Consider the following 15,419-nt stretch of genomic DNA (forward strand, 5'->3'; position numbering starts at 1 on the left):
TTGAGCCTAGGTGCATACACACATGCTACACCTTGTCAAGCTGCTTTCCTGAAATGCTGTACAAGCACCTTATACATGGGAGCCGTGAATGTGTCTGCTTCATCATACCTTCAAGACTGAGTGTTGTGATTTTTAAAATTTTTGGGATACCTTACGTCCTTTGCAATTACTTGAGTATCTTTGAAGTTAACATTCCTCCTATGTTTATGAGTTACTTGTTCACCTCCTCTGCTCATTTATCAGATCTTAATATTCTTCTCTATTAAGACTACTTCTTCACACCTATCTCGCTTGAGTTCATGGAGGCAATAATCATCTCCATTTGAGGAAGGTTCAAAGGAAATAGGCTTGGAAAGTGGAGAGAGGGGCTAGGCTCAGAGTTGGGTTGGAAATGGTTACCACTAAGTTTAGACTGGGAGATGAGGTGGGTTAGTGAGTTGTTAGGGTAGGAGGTTGAGATGTTAGCTGGGAGTGAGGGTCGGAGGAGGGGGCGCTTAGTTGATGGTCACGAATTTTGGGAGGTTTCGCCTTTGCCTGGGGGTTGAGTTGGGATCAGGAGGGGTTTGAATCGGGGTTGGGTGCTCGAATGTTATGGAGTAATGGAGCGTTACAACCTGGGAAGGTAAATAGGTTGAGGACAAGCTCCCAGGATTAGGTGGGGTCACGGTGGGAAGGCGCAGTGCGCGCAGCTGCGTCCGCCTGTTGCCCGCCCCACGGCCCTCTGCACAGCCTGACCATACCTGTTGCTTCAGCTCCTGATTGCGGCGCCGCAGCGCCTGGAGAGGATCGCGTTGCCTCCTCGCCAGCATCTCCCTCGCTGCGGCTCCCAGATTGCTCCAGTTGCCAGGGAAACCAAGCGGCGGCGCCGGAAGGTGACGCCATCGACGTGCGCCCGCCTCCCAAGCCCGTCCCGTCCAGCCCGGGCCGGTCCCGGAAAGGGTCAAAATGACTTCTTGCGGTGGCCATCCCACGCCACCAGGCAGGTCGCGGCCGGGGGAGTCACTTTTCCTCGCCAAATCCTAAGGATAGGGGAATGTCCCCCGGCGTCTGAAACTACATTCCCCACAATACATCAGTAATAACATCAGTAATAACACCACCTTCTTGCTGGGATACCTGTTTTATGGCATTTGCTTTTTGATACCAATTTTGTAAGCTAATCTTAAGATACAATTTTAGCATCTTAAACTCTTTCATTAACTGCAAGAATAGCTTTCCTATGGGATATATGGTTCTGTTTCATATCTCACTTCAAAAGGCGGTTAATTCTTTGCCATTTAGGCTACTGAAGTTTCATTTCATTCTAATATTGCACGTTGTCCACTGTGAATTCTGTAAGGATGGTAATTGTTCTACAGCAAATCTATGAGCAAATTATTAGTTCTCATTATGATTCCCAGTTTACATCAACTCTCAGGAAGGTTGTCATGTTTCCCCCATATGGGACTGCATCCCATGAATCCAATTCCAAAACTCCACTACACCAAAATTGGACTTGAATAAGAATGATGATGATTGGAGCTCACCTTCCAAACGATGGACCCCATTGATATAAATGAATGTTCTTCAGTACAACCACAGGCCAGGCTGAACCATTATTTATGTACATTTTTCTTCCAGTATAATACATAAAGTGTACAGAGAAAAGTGTGCAGCTCTGAAAACCCTCCACCCCATAACAGCACCCAGATTATGAAACAGAACATTATCTGCCCATTAACAGTCTTTCTAGTCCCTGCCTACCCCCACCCCCAACCTCCCATCCCTCTCACTTCTCCACCACACACCAAAGGTAAACAATATCCTAATTTCTAAGAGCACAAACTTGTGTGGCCTTTTTTTGTACTATACAATTAAATTATGCACTGTGTGGTGGCTTCTCCTGTCCTTTATATATCACATTTGTGAGATGCATCTATACAGTGTGTGGCTGTAGTCTGTTCATTCTCATTGCTGATATTTCGCATATGATATACCCTAACATACTCACTGATTGTACTGTTGCTGCGTAAGTGGGCAGTTTCCAACTTATGGCTAGTATAAATAGTGCTGCTAAGAACATCCTGGTGCAAGTCTTCTGGCAAACACATGTATACCACTGCTGAGTCACAGGGCATGTTATATGTCAGCTTTAGTAGATACTACTACCTGGTTTCCCAAAATGGTTGTACTAATTTATACCCTATCAGCAGCATATTGAGTTTTTGTTCTTTATGTCCTTGGCAAGATTTGGTACCATCTTTTGTTGTAATTCATGTCATATTTTGAATTAATTTCTCTACGGTGGCTCATAATTAATGTTCACTTAAATAGCCAAACATAGGATTTCCATTAAAAATGTTTATAACAAATGAGAAAATGCTACGAAATATTTCTAAGTGGATTATTAAATAATTACAGATGATGAGATGAGCAAAACAAAAAAATGCTCTAAAAAAGTTATTACTTATGAAATTCTCATTCACTTAGTCTACAAATTAGAAAAATTATCTATATCTACTTATTTATAGGGATTTCCATATTTTAAATAGAAAAGTTATAGCATCATGGATACAGTTTGATTCTGTTGGTAAAACTAAACTAATAAACCCCCCTAAATATGTGTGAATATATGAACAACGAGGAAAGGTACAAAAAAAGTATATTACTCATTCATGTCAAGTGTAAAGATGTTTGACTGTATACATTTGTGTACCATATTGTTTCAGTTACAGGTATTCATTATTTGCGATTCCTGGATCAGCATCAACATCACCTGGGAGCTTGTTAGAAATGCACATTTTCAGGCCCTACCACAGCCCTAGGAGAATCAGAATCCGTATTTTAACAATACCCCAGTGTTTCATGTGCACATTCAAGTTTGAGAAGTACCACTGAGGTATTCAGTGTGCTATAAAGGATGTGATTACTCAGCTGATTTTTCACTAATGACTGTAATATTCAAGATGGTCACATTAATAGTAGTCATTGCTCCTCTGTAGTTATACCTTGATGCCATTATAAGAAACAATATAACCTAAAACAAGAGAGATCTGCAGTGAGGTAGCCAAAAGAAACTAAAGCAAACCATGCCCAATGTTTCTCCTGAAAGCAAGCTACTTCATAAAACTCATCATGATTTCTTTCTATCAGTGTGTTAAAATGAGTAACAATTTTGGATTGCTTCCTCACAGGCGATACTGAAAAATAATTTAATAGTTTCCAAGAGACTCATAATGTAGACAGAACCAGTGGAACAAGATGACTTGGAATCAACAAAAAGATTATAACAAAGAGAATAGAGAAAGTGTGCAGTTTCAGGGTCTTAAAAGAAAATTCAGGCCAGGCACAGTGGCTCACGCCTGTAATCCCAATACTGTAGGGAGCCAAGGTGCGCGGACCACCTGAGGTCAGGAGTTCGAGACCAGCCTGGCCAACATGGTGAAACCCTGTCTGTACTGAAAATACAAAAATTAGCCAGGTGTGGGTGGCACATGCCTGTAATTCCAACTACTCAGGAGGCTGAGGCAGGAGAATCGCTTGAACCTGGGAGGTGGAGATTACAGTGAGCTGAGATCATGCCAGTGCACTCCAACCTGGGCAACAGAGTGAGGCTGTGTCAAAGAAAAAAAAAAAAAAAGTAAAAGACAAGACAAGACAATCCACCTCAAATAAAAATGGCAAATATATATGAGCACCTTGGTGCAAGGCACTGTTTGGGCCTGTGGTACAAGATGTTTAACACTGATCTCAAAGAGCTTCCAAGCTACAGTAATAGACTAGAAACACAAAAACTGTACCAACCACTTACCACAGAAGTACTACCTGGTGTACAGAATTCCGTGCCAAATGAACAGCTTATGATTAAATACACTGAGTTCTACAGTAAGGTCTTGCATTGAATATGTCTACTAGACAGCTGAAAGAGTGAAGCTGGAATTGAAGAAAAGGCTCAGAGGGAGGGAGGTCTGCTCGGATGTGCTAGTTAAGCCAAGACAATGGCTAGGGTAATCACAGGAGAGGACAGAGCAGAGAACCAAGGGCAAAAGTTTGAGGAACTTGAGAAAGGCAGCAATAGTAGCAGTTTGGAAACTTGATAAACTTTTATATTAGAGGAGCAAGGGAAGGAGAATTTCAAGGGAGAAAGTGGCCTCATCAAATATCCTCAAGGTACAATGTAAGCATTCAGAAAGAGCCATAGATATTAATGTTTCCGGAAGGTGCAGAGGGCAGATCACAGCAGGCCAATGGGCAAAATATTTGGAAAGAGACAGTGAACCACTTCTAATTGGCAAATGATAGCATCAATTAAAACAAATTTTAAGTCAAAATCTGTGCATTTGTTAGCCGGGCGTGGTGGCGGGCACCTGTAATCCCAGCTACTCGGGGAGGCTGAGGCACAAGAATTGCTTAAGCCTGGGAGGCAGAGGTGGCAGGGAGCCAACATCACACCACTGCACTCCAGCCTGGGGGACAGACTCAAAAAAAAAAAAAAAAAAAAACGAAAAGAAAATGTGCATTTGTAAATAGAAAGCAGCGAGAGACTGCAGATGCAAGAAAGAGCTGATGGACTGGAGAACAAGGAAGGTCCTGAGGGAGATGTAGAATTCTGCAGAGGCCGAAGAGGAGACAGCCTTGGAAAGGGCCTGTGTGTCTTCTCTCCTGGTAAAGGAAACCTAATGAAACAGAGCTTCAGAAACAGTAGTTTTCAACCTCAGCTGACCATCACAATCACCTGAAGAACTTCAAAAATCCTAATACCCAGGCCATATTCCAAACGACGTGAATCAAAATGTCTGGACAGTGGCATGCAAGAATTAGTATTTTTAAAGCTCCCCATATGATGATTATATGTAGTCCTGTTGAAAACTGCTCTAGACAAAACTATGGAGAAAGACGAAGGAATTCCCAGCTAATGGCCTTTATCTTCTCATATGGTTGATCTACTAGGAATGGAAGCCATCAGGTAAACTGGGAGTTTAAGAAACTCAGGTGCTAAGAAATAAGACAGATGCAGTCACAATAGAACCCATTAGTTGTGAGCCAAGTGAGAAAGGTGAAGTCTTTCTTTAAAGTTCAGTGGCTCAAAAGAGCAAAAGCAGTGGTGAAGGTAAATGTACAAGCAAAGATGGAGCCTAATCTGACCAGGGAGCCCAGGATGACTTATGAGGTTAACTGGGTGAGACAAACAATAGTCTCCAGAGTGGGCAGTTCTACAGAAGATGTAGAGGATGTTAAGCTGTCCTAATGAGGTGGGGTTACCTGGAGACTAAACAGACCAAGTACAATCTAACAAAGTCCAAGCCTGTTGATAACAAGGTCCAGAGTATGGCTAAGCAATGTGGGATGGAGCAGGTGGTCTGGGAAGCCCATACTGGGGGAGAAAAGGAGGCAGGGCAGGGTAGTACAAGTGGGCCAAGACAGGTAAATGTCATGACTAAATGGCAGTGAAAAATGGAGGTAGGGGAAATAGATTTAAGGAGTCAACAGTGTGTCATTTCCAAGTTATGACTGGCACTGACTCCCGGCTTCCAACTTTCCATTTCCAGTTTTGACTAACGTAGGAAAAGTACTATCTCCATAGTATTTTCGGGGTGACAAAACTACCACATTTAAGTAGGGCAAAGGTAGAAAAAGTGACAGAGGTAACATCAGAGGTAACCGCCCACTACAGAAATGGGGAGTACACAGTGTAAAGAGGTAGTAAGCAGAAAAACAGAAAATTAGGAGCAGCACAGAGTGGTTAAAGATCCCATAAGGATATGGACAAGACTCGGAAGTAGCACATGCCCAGAGGCAGGGATACCTAGAGGAGAGACAGAAGGGCATGACTGTGTCAGGGTGCTGTACGTAAGTAACGAGAGAGAAAGAATCAACACTGGAAGGACCAGCTCCACCAGGAACACAGCACAAGAATAGGTCCAAACAGGCAGAACTAGGCCAGTCACAATCCAGATGCCTAACCAGGTACATTCCGATAGGTTGGGGGTAACATGTCCCTCAAGAAACCTACCTTGCCTCAAAGAGTCTCAACTCTTGGAGCCTCAATTAGGGGCGGACACTAGGAAGCTTCAGCAAACTGCAGCCCACATGGGACTGAACTCCAAGAACCATTTCAGACCTTGACTACTACATTCACAGAATGAAAACAAAGTTGGAATAGGCATAACAGCCCCACTAAAATGGGGGGAGGGTGGGGGGTGCTTCATGTGGAAACAACTTTCCTATATTAACATGGAGTTGAGACACGAAATTAATCTTTGTAGGAATGAGCAAGGGTGGTATTCTAGAAACACTCCTTGCAAATCAAAGGCACTCACTTGATTTTTAGATACAGGCAGGATTTATCACTAAGCTCTGTTCAGGAGGGTTTCTCCTTCAGGTGTGTATTCCATAATGACACATAAAAGATATTTTTGACAATAAAAACTTATACACTGGCTGGGCACAGAGGCTCATGCCTGTACTCCCAGCACTTTCGGAGGCTGAGGCCAGTGGATCACCTGAGGTCAGGAGTTCGAGACCAGCCTGACCAACATGGTGAAATCCCGTCTCTACTAAAAATACAAAAATTAGCCAGGCATGGTGGCACATGCCTGTAGTCCCAGCTAGTTGGGAGACTGAGGCAGGAGAATTGCCTGAACCAAGGAGGTGGAGGTTGCAGTGAGCCGAGATTGTGCCATTGCACTCCAGCCTGGGCAACAAGAGTGAAATTCGGTCTCAAAAAAAGAAAAAAGAAAAGAAAAAACTTATACTCTGTACTTGGAACACACTGTTTTGTTTTGGGTTGAGACAGGTCTCGCTCTGTCATCCAGGCTGGAGTGCAGTGGTGAGATCACGGCTCACTGTAATTTTAACCTCCTGGGCTCAGGTGATCCTCCTGCCTCAGCCTCTGGTTTACAAATTAGCTGGGCTCACAGGTATGTGCCACCACGGCCAACTAATTTGTAAGTTATTTGTAAAGACTGGGTCTCCCTATGTTGCCCTGGCTGGTCTCCAATTCCTGGGCTCAAGTGGTCCTCCCACCTCAACCTCCTAAAGTGCTGGGATTATAGGCATGAGCAGGGCCAGGGAATACACTGTTACTCTTGGAAGTTCAAAGGTCTTACATACAGCACCCTTACCTCAGTTATGTTTACATAGCCCCTTTCTTTCCAAAAAGTTCAGTAAAAGAACCCATAATGGTCCCACAGCCAAGTCTGCTTTGTGGTGTACCAAAGAAGGGGCACGAGTTACATAATACATCTGCTCAAAAACATTAGTAAGTCAGTTTTGAAAATGCAGATCTCTTGATGCAGTAAATTGCATAAAAAACATGATACTTCCCCTTATGAAAAAAATAAAAGGTTCAAAGATGTTTAATTTTTTTATTTTAAAAATAAAATTGATTTATAAAGTGCAAGAAGAAGTCGTTTCTTTCCAGTAGTCTATATGCAATGCATCTTCAACAAGCTGTTAGAAACAGAAATGAGAAAAGAATTAGAAATACACAATCTGTAACTTCAAACTGTACTGTGGTATTAACCATGAACCATAAGATCTGGTGTTACGACAAGAAAACTGAGGTCCTGAAAATTTATGATACACAGCTCTTCTGAAAATGCTAAGGCTGGATGCAAGGTTCCTGACTTCCAGGCCACTGCTCTTTCCACTTTACTAGGCTGCCAACAACCTAATAATTCAGTTTGGAGTTTACAATCGCCAAGGCGAAGATGTGTTAGCAAGGATGTTAAAATCACCTCCCCGGTTCCTTTTTTCTTTTATTCTTTCCAGTATTTTCTACAATGTTGTCAGGATGAGCGACATAGCACCGGTAACACATTCTCATTTAACAGTCAGTGAACTAAACTAAGACACCAAAGAGCAAGTTATTAGGGAACACAAAACTTCCACCTTCTGGTGGACACCTTCTGGTGTCTGTGGGAGTAAGTCCTATCTTCTGCGACCTCGCCAGAGTTGATCCTAAACTATTCGCCCGACCCCAAAGTCTCCCTTTGTAATGTCACTATGTGTACTGCTCACCAACACTCCAGGACGAGCCGGCCATGGCAGGCGGGGACTGTGTGACAAGCCTGGCTCTGGCTACCGCCGGACAGGAGCTCCGGTGCGAACAGGGCAAGGTGGCCATGCGGTGGATCGAATAGGGCGGAAGGCGCGGAGTCTCAGGCCAGGTCCAGCTTCTTCTGCGTCGCCGCCAGCTTGTCCTGCAGCCTCCGTTTCCTCCAGTCCAAGTAGCGCCTCCGCAGTCGGTTCGCCTGCCAGCCCAAGAGTACTCCAGAGGCGAAGGCTACTAGCACGGACAACTGCAGCGTCCTCTCCGACACCTCCGCCATGGCGATCGCCGGCGTGCAGCGCGGTCTACGGCGCGGCGGCGGGGTCAAAAGGCGCCGCGCGTTCAAGTGTGGGGCGCAGGGCAAAAATGAGGCCACGGCGGCGGGGCACGCCCCGCGCAGCCGGCAAGGCGTTGGTCCTCTTGAAATTCACTAATAGTCCCATCTGCCTCGCCTTCAACTGAAGATTTTCCCAACCTTTGGACGACCCCACCTTCCCTTTCCTGAACCCCCACAACATTTCTTGTTGAGGCCTTACAACATTAGTTAACATTGGGGGGGTATCTTGCTAACCCGACTGTAAGCTCTTCACCACTGTGTTTTCTCTCAGCAATAGAATGGGAGTGACTTGTGTAACTTTAAATTTTCTGGTAACCTGTTTTTTTTAAAAAATAAAAACATGGAATTGTTTTTAATAATGTATTTACTTATCCCAACATATACAGGATGTTATCATTTCAATGTGTAACTCGTCTTTAAATTATTAAGGAGATGCTTTGTTTTTTTCCTACCAAGTATTTGAAAACTGGTCTGTATTTTACAGGGAATAGCGCATCTTAATTTGAACACTGAATTTTCAATGGAGATACTTATCAGTGTCTAGATTTCATAAAATGTACAGTTGAAAAAGTAGATTCATATAACCAAGCTGTTCCAAAAACACAAACATTTTTCCAATAACCGAATGGAGTACCAATTTTTAGATTAAATTCATTAAACTTTTTTAAAAATTAGAAACTCAGTTCTTCAGTCACACTCACTATATATGGAAACAGTGGCTACCATATTGGACAACCCAGGTCTGGGGGCCATGCTGTATCAGAACTAACATGGGGTCAAAATTGTTGGGATAGGAAACAAACGCATTTCTAATGATGAAAGTCATTTTAACACCTCCCCACCATGACTTCCACCTCCTGGTGTTCAGGCCTTTGTGTAATCCCCTCCCCTTGAGTGTGGGCGTGACCTGTGACTTGCTTTTAACTAATACAATAAAGCAAAGGGGATGAGGATGTCACTCCTGTGATTACCACATATATTAATCTGTTCTCACAATGCTAATAAAGACATACATGAGACTGAGTAATTTATAAAGGAAAGAAGTTTAACTGACTCACAGTTCCACATGGCTAGGGAGGCCTCACAATCATGGCAGAAGGCAAAGGAGGAGCAAAGACACATCTCACATGGCAGCAGGCAGGAGAGCCTGTGCAGGGGAACTGTCCTTTATAAAACCATCAGATCTCATGAGACATATTCACTGTCATGAGAACAGCATGGGAAAGACACCCCCTCATGATTCAGTTACCTCCCACTGGGTCTCTCTCATGACATGTGGGAATTATGGGAGCTACAATTCAAGATTTGGGTGGGGACACACCCAAACCATATCACTGTGTATATAAAATTTTTTAGCTAGTTAAAGACTCTCCTGTGGCTTGATGAAGTGGACATGCTGGAGAAGCTCACAGAACAAAGAGGTGGAGTGGCCTCTAGGAAAAACCTCCAGCCAACAGCCAGCAAAAAGCTGGAACCCTGAGTCCTAAAACCACAAGGAAATGAACTTTGCCCACAACCTGAACGAACTTGGAAGCAGATTCTTCCCCATTTGAGCCTCCAGATGAAAACACATCCTTACACATTCATTACAGTCTTGTGAGATTATAACAGAGGACCCAGCTTAATTGTGCTTGGATTCCTGATCCATGGAAAATGTGAGATAATAAATGTGTATTGTTTTAAGTGACTACATTTGTGGTAATCTGTTACATGGTGTAATATATAGGAAAAATCAGAGTGTTTTTCCCACTTTAATTCTCAATACAGACCACCTCTGGTCACTAAACAATACATTCAATATTCTGACACCAGAGTTGGGGTGAAGAAGACCTTTTTCCTATACACCAATGAATTCTGCAGCAGGCAACAGCTGGGTGTCCTCTAATTCAATTTAATTTTGACACTTACCTACCTGGATACAGCATCAGGTCTCATAGGTTGAGGGCTCAGTCCCACAAGACTTCTTCCTACTTCCAATGCCAGTCACAAAGAGTAGGTTGTCACCTATGCCTCTGAAGAACCGGCTATAAATCAGGAATTCCAGCAACCGCCTCCTTAGGTTTGATTAATTTTCTAAAGAGGCTTACAGAACTCAGAAAAACACTTTACTTACTTTTACCCACTTATAAAGGATATTACAAAGGATATATTTAAACAGCCAGGTGGAAGAGATGGATAGCGTAAGGCATATAGGAAAGGGCATGGAGCTTCCATACCCTGTTTAGGACCGCCATCCTCCAGGAACTTCCACATGTTTAGCTATCCAAAAGCTCAATTAAACCCAATCCTTTTGGGGTTTCAAGGAAGCTTCATTACATAGGCATGACTGATTACATCATTGGCCATTGGCGATCAAATTAACCTTCAGGCCCTTTCTCCTCCCTGGAAACTGGGGAGTAGGGCTGAAAGTCTAATCATGCCCTAGTCTTTCCAGTGGCCAGTCCCTGTCCTAGGGACCCCCAGTCATCTCATTAGCATACAAAAGGCATTCTTATCAATCACTTGAGATTCCAAGGACTTTAGGAGCTGGTATGCCAGGAATCAGGAATGAAGACCATATATATATGTGTGTATATGTACACACATATACGCGCGTGCACACACACACACACACACACATATATATATTCACAATATCACACACAGTAATATAAAATGAATAAAGCCCTGAAAGGAAGGTCAGTAAGTGGAACCTGAACTCAGCCTCTCTGTAGAGATCAGCAAATGGACTTTCACACTTGAGGCAAAAGGTATCTTAGGAGGGAAATGTTAAGGACAGTGTTGGGTCCAACGTGAATTCACATCTGCCACACTTAATGTTCATTTACTCAACAAATATCTATTGAATACTGCAGTAGGCATTGGGAATGTAAAGGTGAATACAACACAAGGTCAGCCCTCAGCTTAGCACAAAGTAGAAGAGGTAGAAAAAAAATTATGACACAGTGTGATGAGTTGGAATATGTGTGTAAGTATGTTGCTTAGACTTATAAAAAGAAGAAAAAATCCTCATCATTGTAGTTTGGGAAAGCAAAACAAAACCAAACAAAACAAAACCCTCAGAGACATTCTTTCTCTTAAAATCCATCCAATCTCTCAGCCAATCCTGTTGGTTCTATTTTTAAAACATAGCCAGAATGAAATTGCTTCTTACCACTCTACTGCTACCAACAGATCCAAGCTGCCATCACCTCTTTTCTGATTGCAATAGCCCTATCAGATTTCCATGCTTCTATATCTGTCCACCACATTCTTTTCTCAATACAGCAGCCAGAATGGGCCTTTGAAATCAGAAAAAGTTGAATCATGTCACTTGTGAAAGTTGATCATACCATTTGGGTCATTCTTGTCATACCCAATTAAAATAGATTTGAAAAGGCAGAGGGAAAGGCACTCAGGACACAAAACATTGCTCCAAGAATATAATTCTCTGGCTGCTGAAACTACCTGCTGTAACCTGAAACCAGTCTTATCTATAGCTACTGAAACAATCTCCTGGAGCTGTGAGAATAGTTTAACCCATTGCTGTCACTTACCAATCAAAACTTGTCAGTTCCTCAAAACCTTACTAGGACCAAAGAACTTTCCGAGAGCAAAACATAACATTTCTCTTTTTACAATGAAACATCCAAGCTTCTCTTTGTTTGCAGACATACCGAAGACCACCCAGACTGTATGTATGTCCCAAGTTGCAATTCTGTCTTTCCAAATAAAATTTCCAAATTTCAGAGATTTGTCTCCATGTTTTGACTTTGACACACTCTTCTGCTAGAACTCTGCAGCGGCCAAGGCCCCTATGGTGGTCCCAAGTGTTCTGCAAGCCCGTTTCCCTTCCACCCCTGAAGCTGTCACTGGCTTGCTCACTGTGTCTTGGGCTTACCAGGCAAGGTTCTACATCATAGCATTTGCATGTGTGGTCCCCCTACGTGGCATACTCTTCCCCAGATCCTTGAGTGGGTAACTTCCTCAACTCCTTTAAGTTTGTGCCAGCCGTCACCTACTCAACTATTCAAAAACCACAGACTCAACCATCTCCCACTCAGGCACTCCTGATCCCCATGACCCTGTTCTGTTCTCCTCCAGAACTTGCTGCCTTCAACATTTATCATACTCAACTGTTCATTGTCTGTTTCCTGTGCTAGAATGTAAGCTGCTCCAGGGCAGGGATTTTTGTCTCCACTGTGTACTGGTGAATCCCAGGTGCCTAGAACAAGGACTGGCATATAACAGACACTCAGTAAATATTTGGTGTTGATGACAGTGGAGAGTGGTCAGGGATGGCTTCTGAGTGGATGGCTGAACTGTATCTTGAAAGATACCTCACAAACTGAGAAGAGACTAAATTTCTCTGTGTCTCACTTGACTCATCTGTAAAATAAGGAGTTTAGTGTTACTCAACAGCTCTAAGACATTTTAAAGAGCCACTTTTGGCAGCCTCAAGTTGCATACTTGGGCCACTGGTGTTACTGCAAATTTGAACCTCACTTGGAATTCTGGTCTCATCCCTAAGATGTCCTTAGACTAAAAATAAGCTAGATCATGTATATCAGAGTCTGGAGTATGGGAAAACCTTAGACACACAGAACTGGAAGAGAATATAGATATGTCTTTGTTGAAGCAGAAGGAAACTCTGGCCACTGGGGAGAATACAGCTGCTGGGGAGAAGGCAGGGACATAAACTTTAAAATCCCTCTTAAAGGGGACAACTGTATCCCCAGCTTGCCACTTTGTGTTTTACCCCTGCCTGAGTGAATTGTTTCAATGGAGCATATTAGTGAACTTCACAATGGTAAACCAGCTTTGAGGTAATGCTTAAATTTGGATTAACAGGCTGAATAGTCAAGCATAGTAAGTTAATTGATTGCAGGAGTGCCTTTTGAAAGATGCATTAGCTGCTACTGTTGAGTTTGCTGTTTGAAGGGCTTGCCAAGGGGAAAGACTTTACCATTTATAGTGTTAGATCTTTACTGATTGTAAATAAGTTCATTTAAAGTGTATAAAAGAAATCAGTTTCCTCTGTAACTCCCAGACCTTAAACAACAAAATGATCACTTTATACCTTAAATTTAGCCCCATAAAAGGTATAGCTTTGCCATGACTAAAATGGAACACTCACCTCAATAAATCTTTGAGTTCTGACCCTAAAGACTCTCGCTGGGCCTGTTCCATCTGAGACACAAGCAGACAGCCCAGTGTCTTGGGAGTTTAATCACCAGGTCCTTTGTCTCCCATTCTCTTCCTCTGAGCTGTTGGGAATGGGAAGGGAAAACCCTGTAGGGTTGGGTGATGTGCTCAAGCTCTTCACCTGCCCTGACCAGTACCAGCAGACACACACCCCACAAGGCTGAGACTTAGAGGAGGTAGGCAGGAATACCAAGTAGATGGGCTAGGTGTGTGATTCGCCATAGTCTTCAATGAGCTCTGAAATATCACTTTTTCGGTGTTACAGGAACAGTGTTCAAACACTGCCTTATGAGAAAAGAGGTATAACTCCCTGAGTGGAATGTACACATCACAAAGCAGTTTCTCAGAAAGCTTCTCTCCAGTTTTTCTTTTTTTTTTGAGACAGTTTTCTTCTTGTTGCCCAGGCTGGAGTGCAGTGGCGCCATCTCGGCTCACTGCAACCTCTGCCTCCTGAGTTCAAGTGATTCTCCTGCCTCAGCCTCCTGAGTAGTTGGGATTACAGGCACCTGCCACCACACCCAGCTAATTTTTTGTATTTTTAGTAGAGACAGGGTTTCACCATGTTGGCCAGGCTGGTCTTGAACTCCTGACCTCAGGCGATCCACCCGCCTCAGCCTCCCAAAGTTCTGGGACTACAGGCATGAGCCACCGTGCACAGCCTTAAACATTTCATCTCTAACTTCCTCTCTCTCTTGCCCTGCTACAGCAACCAAAGAGGTCACGAGTTGTACATGGTGTTGCTACAAGGTAGTTGAACGTCCATATGTAGCCTGAGCCCCTGCTTGAGCAGGTGGAGCATATCCTCCAATCGACCCACATTGGAAATGTAGCATTAGTGAGAAAGAAACTTCTTTGTGTCAAGCCACTGAGATTTGGGTGTTGTTTGAGCTGCAGCATAGCATGGGTTATGCTGACGAATACAGTGAGCTGCCTTTGCCTTATTAATAGCTAACACTGTTGAGTGCTCCATCATTCCAGGCACCAAGCTATAAGTTTTGCATGCATTACCTATTATTTCACAACCACCTTCTGAGATATACGATAGCATTATGTTATATTTTACATATATATAATATGTGTGTGTGTGTGTATATATATATAAACTCTAGGGCTACAGCATAGCTGTATATACAAATCTCACATATATATCAGTGGTCCACAACCTTTTTGACACCAGAGACCAGTTTTGTGGAAGACAAGTTTTCCACTGACCAGGGATGGGGGGTGAGGGGAGGGGTGGGGATGGTTTTGGGATGATTAAAGCACATTACATTCATTGTGCACTTTACTTCTATTATTATTACATTGTAATATATAATGAAATATACAAATGTATGTTGGCATACATTATGTTCTATACAAATATACAACATAGTGTAGAATCAGTGGGAGCCCTGAGCTTGTTTTCCTGCAACTAGAGGGTTCCCATCTAGGGGTGATAGGAAACAATGACAGATCATCAGGGGTTAGATTCTCATAAGGAGCACACAACCTAGATCCCTCCCATGTGCAGTTCACAATAGGGTTCACACTCCTAGGAGAAACTAATGCCGCCACTGATCTGAGAAGGGGGTGGAGCTTGGGTGGTGGGGAGTGGCTGTATATACAGATGAAGTTCCACTTGCTCTGCAGCCCTGTTCCTAACAGGCCATGAACCAGTGCCAATTCATGGCCTGGGGTTGCGATATATATTATATAGCTCTGGATCATATATATCAATAGTATAGATGGCAAGGCACAGTGGCTCACGCCTGTAATCCCAGCAGTTTGGGAGGCTGAGGTGGGCAGATTGCTTGAGCTCAGAAGTTTAAGACCAGCCTGGGCAATGTGGCAAAACCCCATGGTGGGGGCAAGCCCTAGTGCAGG

At 43.3% G+C, this 15,419-nt stretch overlaps 2 protein-coding genes across 4 annotated transcripts in view; both read right to left on the reverse strand.

Moving 5' to 3' along the window:
• Positions 1-901, reverse strand: part of NPHP1 (nephrocystin 1) — a 70,176-nt gene extending 69,275 nt beyond the window's left edge. For all 3 annotated transcript variants that reach the window (XM_010353233.2, XM_010353232.2, XM_030921657.1), the window contains exon 1: positions 741-901. In XM_010353233.2, coding sequence (XP_010351535.1) covers positions 741-809 — 69 coding nt within the window. In that variant the 5' untranslated portion in view covers positions 810-901. The remainder of the gene's footprint in view (positions 1-740) is intronic.
• Positions 902-7,330: 6,429 nt separating this feature from the next.
• MTLN (mitoregulin) lies at positions 7,331-8,583 on the reverse strand. The gene is given in 4 exon segments (XM_030921659.1): positions 7,331-7,431; positions 8,002-8,414; positions 8,417-8,529; positions 8,532-8,583. Coding segments are annotated over 3 exon segments (438 nt in total). The 3' UTR covers positions 7,331-7,431; positions 8,002-8,141.
• Between the last annotated feature and the right edge of the window lie 6,836 nt (positions 8,584-15,419).

The sequence above is a fragment of the Rhinopithecus roxellana genome, chromosome 17 (genome assembly GCF_007565055.1).
Source record: "Rhinopithecus roxellana isolate Shanxi Qingling chromosome 17, ASM756505v1, whole genome shotgun sequence".
In the NCBI taxonomy this organism is placed as follows: domain Eukaryota; kingdom Metazoa; phylum Chordata; class Mammalia; order Primates; family Cercopithecidae; genus Rhinopithecus; species Rhinopithecus roxellana.